Genomic DNA, 10,895 nt, shown 5'->3' on the forward strand with positions numbered 1-10,895 from the left:
AAGTATCACTTATCGTACAATATTTAGCAGCATTAATAAAATTTTATATAAATAAGCCGCGAATACTCTTTGGCTTAGATTGATAAACTAAATTATCAATTGTAAGCTTTTAATTTTACATAAATTTGAAAAAAAATTTCAACTTTTTTTGTAGTTGTGGTAGTTGTAAATTTAAATTTAATACTTTAATGCTTAATAATTTAATAACAAAGATCTTGATAAGCTGATTTTTCCGAAGAAAGCAAAATCAAACAATTCTAGCTCTTTTAGGGCCAGTTTTTCAAATCAAGATAAAATTTTATCCAGAATAAAAGTATTACTGCCAGTATATTTATATATATGAAATATATAGATAGATTTTCATCATTAGATAAAATTTTATCCTGGATTGAAAAACTGGTCCTTAAATATTGACTCTAGTGAATAAATGCCACTGAATGAGAAGAAAATATATTTAGAAAGATACAGATGAAAAGTTATCTAATAATTAATTCTAGGGATTTTATATTAAATAATATATTTTATGATTTTTTGTTTTTAAAAAAATTTTTAGTTCAAATTTTGTATTTTTCCTGCAGAAATTGAATGATTATAAAGTTTCAATATAAATCATTTTAAGTATCACTTTTCGTACAATATCTAGCAGCATTAATAAAATTTTATATAAATAAGCCGGGAATACTCTTTGGCTTAGATTAATAAACTAAATTATCGATTGTAAGCTTTTAATTTTACATAAATTTGAAAAAAAATTTTAACATTTTTTGTAGTTGTGGTAGTTGTAAATTTCAATTTAATACTTTAATGCTTAATAATTTAATAACAATAATATTAATAATGATAAATATTATTATTACTATTATTTTCATCATTAATTTATTGTTACTATTATGACAACTTTCAGTGTTATCTTTATTGTTATTGTTGGTATTGTCGTTATTATTATTAATTTAATGATTATTTATTGTTATTATCATATTGTTGTTAAGAAATAACACAATTCGTCAAACTCATGATTAATATAAGTGTTATGTAATGAATATCGTCGCTTAAAACTTCCGCTCAATTCGATTGAAATGCCATCTACAGACACCTACTACTGAGATATCGTAGTTCTGTACACCGCTCGAACAGAATTACTTAAGGAGGTCCTTTCGCCGCTAATGTAAAATAAAAAATATTAGATTATGAGTAAATTTAATTTTTTTCTAATAGTTAAGGTCCTTATTTATCTTATAGTGAGCTTTAAATTATACTTTCTCGGACAAATTTTTGAAAAAATAAAATTTTTAAATGTTAGTATTTGTTCAGAGTCTTACGAGAAAATCAGACGTTTGCAGTATTTCTCGACTTATACTATCAGTCATGGATTAGATAAAGTAAAAAAAAACTAAAAATCAGATTTTCGAAATATTCAGGTTTCTTTTTTTGCAAGAAAATATATCAGTTACCGATATATTTATTGAGAAATAAATATATAAAAATTATAAAAAATTCTCAAGTTACCTACAATAAAATGGAGTCAAAAGATTTGGCAACGTTGCGTAGCGCGCGAGCTTCAGACCATTCAATAAATTCAAACTAAACTTTAACGCGCTTATGTTTTTCATGCATACTTATTAGTTAATTTATTATTAACAAATTTTCATAATTCATAATTGAAAAATAAAACAATAATTAAAAAATACTAGCATTCCTGCCATGAGACATTAGAATGTTATGGTTTTGTGACTAAACATTTTTAATTAATTTATTTATTTACACTGTCTGCAAAAAGTTAAACACGGTTAAGGTTATGTTAAAAAAATGTTTAGTTTTAACTGACGCTGCATTAATTTAAGATGGCGCTCCAGTCGAAACTATATACAATTTAAGCTCATTTGACGCTCTAAGCCAGCGTCAAGCGTCAGCATGAAATTGCACCTTAAGACTTTGATTAGCTGACTTTTTTGATGAAAGCAAACCCAAACAATTTTAGCTCTTTTAAGTATTGACTGTTGTTACTAAATAAAATTTAGTTAGAAGAAAATATGAATAATTTTAAAAAATTCACATGTAAAGTTGTTTGATAGTTAATTCTAAAGATTTTATAATAAAAAAAATCTTAACATTTTTTGTAATTAAAAAAATGTTTAATTCAAAATTTGTACCTTTCCCGCGAAAATTAAATCCCGCGAAAATTAAATGTTCCTAAAATTGTAATATTTTTTTTTTTTTTTTATTTTAACCCCGCTTTTCAGACTTCTGTCTCGATGGGGGTCCGGCCGAGACCGGAAGGGGACTCCAGGCTGATCGGTACATTAAGTTTGGCAGAATAAGTTTGGCGGTATTACATACTTTTTCAGCCTGGAGAGTAATGCGGCGATGGGCCGACTTTGGGGAAACTGCACGCATTTGCCTGTGCCCCACCGGTAGCACAGGGCTTGGGGAAACCATCGAAAAACCCAAACCTGTACAGCCCGGAGTGAGTTACGAGCACCGATGTTCACTGAAAATTAAATTTCAGCTCACACCGGGATTCGAACCCACGCCTCACCAGTCCCAAGCAAGCATGACAAGCATTATACCGCTTAGCCATGGGACTGGCTAAAATTTTAATATTAATAAATTAATCTTTATTTTTCGTACAATATCTAGTTGCATTAATAAAATTTTATATAAATAAGCCGCATATACTCTTTGGTTAAGATTAATAAACTAAATTATCAATCAAAATCTTTATATTTCATATAATCGTAGAAAAAAACTTGATAATTGTTGTAACTCAAAAAATTGATCATTTAATTTCAATACTGTTTTGTTGGAAATTAAAAGTGAATAAATAACAAAATAATTGCAGACAAGATACTTTAGTTCATTAACATTTGTGAGAGTCTCTAAGATTTTAGTTTACTTCATCTATTCTACAGTACCAACTTTAATATAACGTTGGCTGCATTTTTCTTTTCATGGAAAACTATTTCCATTAAGCTATACTTTACGTAAAAATAATTCCAACGCACCCCGGCATGTGTAAATGCAGGATGTGAAATATCTTTGGGTGCGTTCGCGTTGGATGCATTAAGCGCTTACAGCACCACACCTATAACACGTTATACAGCAACATATATATATTTATAATATACACACGTGCTCACAGCGCATAAGCTTCCGTGCGTATCCACCTTTTTTTTTAACTATAGTTTCATACTTTTCTATCATCGGGAGGTTATGTTCCCCATAAGAAAAAAGTTAAAATCTAAAAATCTGGGTCGCTATATTTTGTGCCAGTGAATTTTATGAATTTTAAATAGAATTCATATTTATCACTAACTATAATTAGTTAATATTGATAATATAAGATGTAACGTATTATTATAAAGTATTCTTGAAGGGAAAAAAGGTCTGTAAAATTAATAAAATTATGCAACCTCAAAAAACCGTTCTGCTTACGGTATGCCCTGGCAGATCCAAATCACGGTGAAAAACCGTAATTACAGTGATTCACGGTAAAAAAACCATATGTCGGTGATTCACCATGTTTCTCAGTGAAATCACCGAAATGTTACGGTAATCCACGGTGAATTCACCGTGATTTACGGTGAAATTTCGGTGAGACGCCCGAGTTCACCGTCATTCTTCAAGATCGTAAGTCACCGTACAATGAAGTGATCACGGTGAATTCACCCTAATTCATGATGAAATTTTAGTGAAACACCCTAAAATCACCGTCATTCTTTTAGATCATAAATCACCGGAAGAAGTAATCACGGTGAATTCACGGTAAAATAAAATTATTTGGCTAAATTCATGGCAGACGATGTAATACAGTGAATTATCAGAATAAACCGACTAGTTGTCAGAAAATAATCTAAAATTTGCTTGAATAATTTTTATAAAACTGAGGTTAGCCGACATTTTTGATTTTTGAGATTTTTACAACAAATAAATTAGTCTAAGGAAAAAGTTTTTTAAAAAATTACAACAATAAATTTTTGATTCATCTTAAAGTGGGATTTTTTAAAAAATTATTTTCATAGTAATTTATTTTTCTAAAAAAATCCTAAAAATCATATGTCAGCCAACTTCAGCATGATTCATTTTTACTGTGTAAAGTTCGACCTATAAATATATCGTGGGCAGATAACTCCCTACCCTTAGTGAAAAATGACACTCACGCACTCTATGATCAAATTTGGCTCTAAACTGGATTGTACTTTGATGTCAGCTGTTCTCAGTCAATTTGGATCAGTGATTTGTGTTATGAAGTCTCAAAAAATGAACAATATTCATAAAAAAGGTGGAAATTGCTACAACAGAATTTCATCACGAAAAAGAAAAGCAATTTTATCAGAAAATCGCACAGAAAAGGTAAATTTGATGTAATTTTAATTTATTAACCTATAAAAAAAATACAGAAATACAGAATATAATGATATGTCTGTCCCATAGATATTTTGGATAAAAACATCTGCTTACAAAACTGGTATGTTGCATATTCGAAATATGCAATAATTAAATTGTTTAATCAATTTAACTGACTTCCCTGATAAATGCTATATTTAATGTTCTCTTTATTGTATGCCCTTTTAGTTTTACTAAACTTTTTTAGATTTTTTAATGAATTTTTATGATACTGAAGTTAGTAGACATCTTTCAATTTTTTAAATTTTTATAACAAATCAATAATTATTAAAAATTTTCACTTCTAATTTTTTTTAATTTCTGCATGTGACACTTTTTTTCTAAATTTTTTTCATTACAATTTAATTGTTATGAAATTATAAAAAATTATTAGATGTCTGTTGGAATTCAGTATCATGAATTTTTATACGTATTTCAATTGAGTTCATAGCCGTATTTAATACTAAAATTTATTTAACTCTACTGAGCTGAAATGACCTTCTTAAAGATTAAATAACACAGACGATATAGCTTAAACTTAATTATAAATTTTCAAGTTAAGTGAAAATAAAATTGGTTATAAACTTCATTTTAATTCTTGCAGATTGTTATATTATCTCGTGAATCAGCCAGCAGCGTAGAAAATTATGGTGATGATCATGAAGAAGAAACGGGAAGTCACGGAGAAGCGGAGGAAGAAATAGAAATAGAAAATCATGAAGTTGAAGAAGAGAGTCACAAAGAAGAAAGTAGTGAGGAAGAAAGTGACGAAGAAGAAGAAGAAGAAGAAGAAGAAGAAGAAGAAGGAAGTGACGAAGAAGAAGAAAGTGATGATGATGATGATGATGATGATGATGATGATGATGATGATGATGATGATGATGATGATGATGATGATGATGATGACAATCATGACGAGGTTGGTTTACTTGCTTAATTTATGGCCATTCCAGAAGTAATTTTCCGTTTACCACTTCACTTAAAACCAAATGTTCATCAAGCAGACTTTTTACTGGCCATTTTAGCGATTTCTACTAAGTACAATCTCAGTTACGAAGTAACACTTAGCATTTTGAGATTAATAAAAATTACTCATCATGATAACCAAATACCATCAACAAAAAAACTATTATGAAAGTCATTAAATAGAGATGATAAATTGATCACTCGTCATTTATATTGTAAACACTGTCATGGACCGTTAGGTATTGGAAAAGTAATTACAAAAGTTTGCCCTAGTAAACTAAGTGGTCCAGATATTGAAAATTGTCAGCTATCTTATTTCTTACAACTCAACCTATCTGCACAACTACAAGAATTATTTCAAACAGAAAATATACATGAATTCTTCCAGTACAGATTCAATAGAAGAAAAAAGAGTAACGATGCTATGGAAGACATTTACGACGGAGAAGCATATAAAGAGTTATGCTTACCGGGAAATTTTTTAAGCAATCCTGATCATCTCTCATTTACTATAAATACAGATGGATGTCAACTTTCAAAATCCTTTAAAGCTAGCGCATGGCCAATTTACTTGCAAATAAATGAGTTGCCTCCTCACCTTCGAAAAAAACATGTACTTTTGGCTGGAATATATGTAGATATACAACAGCCAGTCATGAATAATTTTTTACATCCCATTATTAAAGACCTGAAAACTCTTTATGAAGATGGCATTCAATATAAAGTATCTGATACCATTACAAAAGTTTACAAATTTATTGTTATCAATTGCAGTGTTGATTCTCCTGCTCGAGTGAAGTTACTGCGAACAACCCAGTACAATGGATATTTTGGATGTTCCTTCTGTTACGCCAAAGGGATTCATAAAGATAAAAAACATGTATATCCTGTTAGCCATAGTTTTAAACGTCTGAGAACAGATGAAGAAATGAGAAAAGATATGAAGACAGCATTTCAAACAAAGATTAACGTCAACGGAATTAAAGGTATATCGTCGTTAAAAGCTTTACCAAAATTTGATCTTGGTAAGGGAGTTGTCGTTTAGTCAGTGCATGCTGTTTTCTTAGGCGTAATTAAACAGCATATGACAATATTGTTTACAATAAAAAAAAAACCATTTTATATTAGCAAAAAACAGATGAAACTAATAGATAAAAGACTATTAGCAATAAGACCACCGGGTCGTCGTTCTCGTTTACCAAGATCAATATCAAAATATAAACTGTGGAAAGCTTCTGAATGGAGGAATTGGCTTGAATATGCACCTATATGCCTGCATGGTATTCTTCCTCCTTTGTATTCAAAACACTTAGCAATGTTATCTGAAGCAATTCATCTTCTTAATAATGATTCAATCACGGCACTATAGCTTTTTGTAGCACGAAATCTCCTTGAAAACTATGTGAAATTATTTCAAGAGTATTTTGGTAAAAGTAACATGAGTTTTAATATACATCTTTTGACTCATTTGGCAAACACTATTCAATACTGGGGACCTATGTGGTGTCAGAGTACGTTTACTTTTGAATCCTGGAATAGGACAATCATGGATAAAGTGACAAGTCCACACTGTAGACCTGATCGAATAGTTACGCGCTTTTTAATGACTAAGTTCATCGAATCAGTTTCTAGCAGTAATTTAATGTCAGACGAAACCAAAAATTTCATAAATAAATTATTAAATTTATGTCACTCTAATACTCCGCTTAGTGAAACTAGAATTATTGAAACAAGTAAACCTACAATAACAGAACTGACAGAGTCTGAAAATCATTCACTTTTTTCAGCTGGCTATGAGGTTGTAAATAATGTAAAAGCTTTTAAAACTATCCGAGTTAACGGAATACAATACTTTTGTACCAGTACAAAAGAATTAAAATATTGTAATTCAATTGTTTACTCTAAGAATTATGGTTTCGGTGAAATAACTAAAATTGTAAATTTTAATTTTGATGGTCTTGTAATAAGAGGATTTTTTATGAATAAGTTTTCCATTATAAGAAGTGCACTTGATACTCAGTATATAAAATTAGTAAAAGTAAGTAATAGAATAGTATTTGTCAAGCTAACTCAAGAATTCACACCGGCTATTAAAATTTGTAACGCAAATTGTATATACATTTTTAAACTGGCAAATTGTTGGGAGACGGACTAGAATCAAATTAAACTAGAATATCAACTGTTAACAAATTAATTTATCTGTGAAAAAAGTCCATTTACTAACAGTTAATCAATATTTATTAAAATTAAAAAGTCTTTGCTAATCGTAAACAAATATTGATGTATTGTTTATAAATTATATGTAATAAATGATTAATAATAACAAATTCTTCTATCACTGTCATTCTAAAATAATGGTTAAATTATTAATATTTAATTTAAATTAATTTTCAAAAATATTTTCAATTAAATAAAAATAAAAAAGTAACTCTAAATTTTCTTTATTTTGTTAAAGTTTAATTATTTTCAACTTGACTAATATCATTGCTTTGATGAATTCTAATTTATTACATAAAATCAAAAAAAAAAAATAATAAATAGTTTTTAATTTTTTCGTTTCACATGTACTCTATAGAATTAAGTTTTCAGTAGAAAAAATGAAAAATAAAAAATAAAGTAACAGTACATTGTGATGTTTACAGAATATTGATTGTGATTTTTATAGCTTTGATAGTGAAAGATAGAAAAAATCGTGGAAAAAGTAAAAGGTAAGTTAGTATATTTTTTTTCTGTTATTTTATGGAAAAAAGTATGTGAAAACAAAAATTAAAAATAAATTTGACTCGTCATTTTTGTAAAATAGTTATAGATATTCTAGAACAACGATAAAATCATTTATTAATTTAGATTAGCTTTAAAAATAAATATATTTATAACTTAAATTGAAATCAATTAGAATAAAAATTGACTGAATACAATAATATATAAAAATTAAAAATTTTAGTAAGAAATTTCAATTTTTAATACTTCTGTCGTTCAAAATTTCCCGGATAATTTGAACGCTTTTGCGACATCTCTTGGAATACTATTAATTTACTATAGTTGTACACCTATACCAATACACGCTATTGTATATGTGAGTCATACAGCCAAAGACATTTGAGTCATTTTCCTTTGTTAAAATTTTATTCTTGGCGCGTGATTGTTAAATTACTTTTATTAATAGTATTAAATTGATGTCATCAATTAAAAAATCGATTCATCGAAACTACATTCGAAATATAAAAAGGTTAATATTTAACTTTTGCAAAGTTATTTTGTGGTAAAAAATCTCAGCATTAGTTAGTCTCAGTACATAATTAAGGTTATAGCGCGTACTATTGAGAGGCCTTATATTTATTTTTTACAAATAATATTACAGAATGTAATCAAACTATACTGATAATAACGAATATCTAATAATTTTTAGGACATCGATCCATCAATAAACTTTTAAAAAGAAATTAGACAAATTTCTTATGTAGAACTTAAAAAATTGTAGATGCACTATTTGTTTGTTGTCTGTTTCACTTCATTATTTAATGTAATTTAAAACATAGTCAGATGTCTGTTGTTTTCAGTCACTTAAAATAAATTAACGAATAGTTTTTAATTTACAGATAAGAAATGGCTATCAAGAAATTTGTGTTAATAAAACGTGTGAATAATGATCGTGAGGAGATTATACGATCGAAGAAGGTTTATTTACAAGCACTTGTTGCTGGCTCGATTAAATACACCCAATTGACAGAACTAGAATACATTGACGAAAATCAAAAGTTTGTTTTGTTTAATGAGCGGAAAAAGATTATTCAAATCCAAATACTTGCTAATGAAGGTAAATTTGATTTATCGAATTGAAACTAAAGTACATCGATCTTACTTTCTGCATCACAATTTACTATTCATTACTTAATTTATATTTGAAAGTATTGAATTAATTTTTATTTTTAGATTCAGAAGAAGATTTACTACCACTTTGTTCGAATAACAAACGACCAACAATTCGCAAGAACTACTCGGATAGTCCAGTCGCAACTAAAGTGTCTAAGCGAGTTCATGATAAAGCGGAAGAAGAGGATTGTATAAGAGAAAAGGTAAATCAATATTAAAATGTCCCACCAGTCACTATGGAATGCCCCTATTATAATACAAAAGAACAACTTTCTTAACTTTCGGTAATTTTTTATTCCAGAAAAGATTGTCGGATGCTAAGCAACATGTAGTCGAATCAAGTGACCACTTGTATCTATCAGATCCAGAGGTAATAATTAATACGAAAGCAAAATTGTATTAGTTAACTGTAATTATTTATCTTATAATCATAATTATTCACAAACAGTAATATTTAATAATATTGTTGTTTTTTTCAAAATAATAATTTAAAAACTGATATTTTTTCAGTGCGAAATTCATATTTGTTTCTGATTTTGATGTCAATTTCAAATTCATAAACGATTTTTTTGTTTCAAGGCAAAAATTAAATCAACAATTGAGTGAGTTAATGCTTATAACTCATGCACAACAAATTTCATCTTAAAATTGCACGCCCTATTTAGAACCCAGTATCAATTTATGACAAACAATATAATTACTTTGATTACTTTGATTACTTTTATGGGAAACTTTTTTTCATTGACACTCAATAACAAAATATTCAATAAGATAATATTAAAAATTTTTCTCAAAAGTTCTATGAAGCAATAAATTTTTTTAATTCAATAATTTTAAGCCATTCATGAGTAAAAACAAGATGATATAATCTGTACTTTTTCACAAGCTTGAAATGCATGCAACTGAACAACGCTTAATGATTTCTTTTGTTAGTAAGAGACTGCGAATATTCTTTGAAAAAATTATCAATTTGATTGTGTGTTAGTGATAGATTGAATTTTATATAATAAATCAACAATGGATTATTGAAAGTGAAAGAAATAGATTGTATGGATTTAAATGATGATTTATAAATTCTTATCATGCTCTGTTCCTATTTAATTGATGTTATGGACAAAAAAAAAGTTTAAAGCATGTATTAATAATTGCAAATTAATTTTTTTTGTTAGCCCGATAGATTGGAAAATACAAAAGAGCACTTTTTCGATTCATTCAGGATTTTTTTTTTGTATTATTTAATCAACAAATAGTAATTAATATTGAAAAATAAGACATCGACTAGATGCTTTTGTTACGATCATGGGCATTCTAAAAAATAAAATTCTTTTTGTAAATATAATTCTTTTTGTAATTATAAAGTTTCCAAGTGACTTTCAACAACTATTAATTGAAAAATAATCAGCTGAATATTGGAATTTATTAGCGGGTTTCATCAATGTATTTGCGGATGTACATAGTCGAAGTTTTAAATTTGAAACACTTCAAATATCCCGCGCACATTCTTATAATATAACACTGGCGCTAATATACATTTGAGAGTGAATAGTGAACTAACGGACACATGTGAAGTAAGAAGAAAGAGAGCGATTAACAAAGCACAAAGAACGTAACCTTCCAGTCTGTGATGGTGTTTTATTTATAATTAAATTTCTTAGAATCAATTTATTTTCTAA

General features: G+C 28.0%; 1 protein-coding gene across 1 annotated transcript; it reads left to right on the forward strand.

Annotated features, from left to right (window-relative positions):
* Positions 1-8,909: 8,909 nt before the first annotated feature.
* LOC123261382 lies at positions 8,910-9,625 on the forward strand. Its single transcript, XM_044722976.1, has 3 exons — positions 8,910-9,166; positions 9,283-9,425; positions 9,524-9,625. Exons 1-3 carry the CDS (start codon positions 8,956-8,958, stop codon positions 9,623-9,625), a joined length of 456 nt encoding a protein of 151 aa, XP_044578911.1. The 5' UTR covers positions 8,910-8,955.
* Positions 9,626-10,895: the final 1,270 nt, after the last annotated feature.

The sequence above is a fragment of the Cotesia glomerata genome, linkage group LG3 (assembly GCF_020080835.1).
Source record: "Cotesia glomerata isolate CgM1 linkage group LG3, MPM_Cglom_v2.3, whole genome shotgun sequence".
Taxonomy (NCBI): Eukaryota; Metazoa; Arthropoda; class Insecta; order Hymenoptera; family Braconidae; genus Cotesia; species Cotesia glomerata.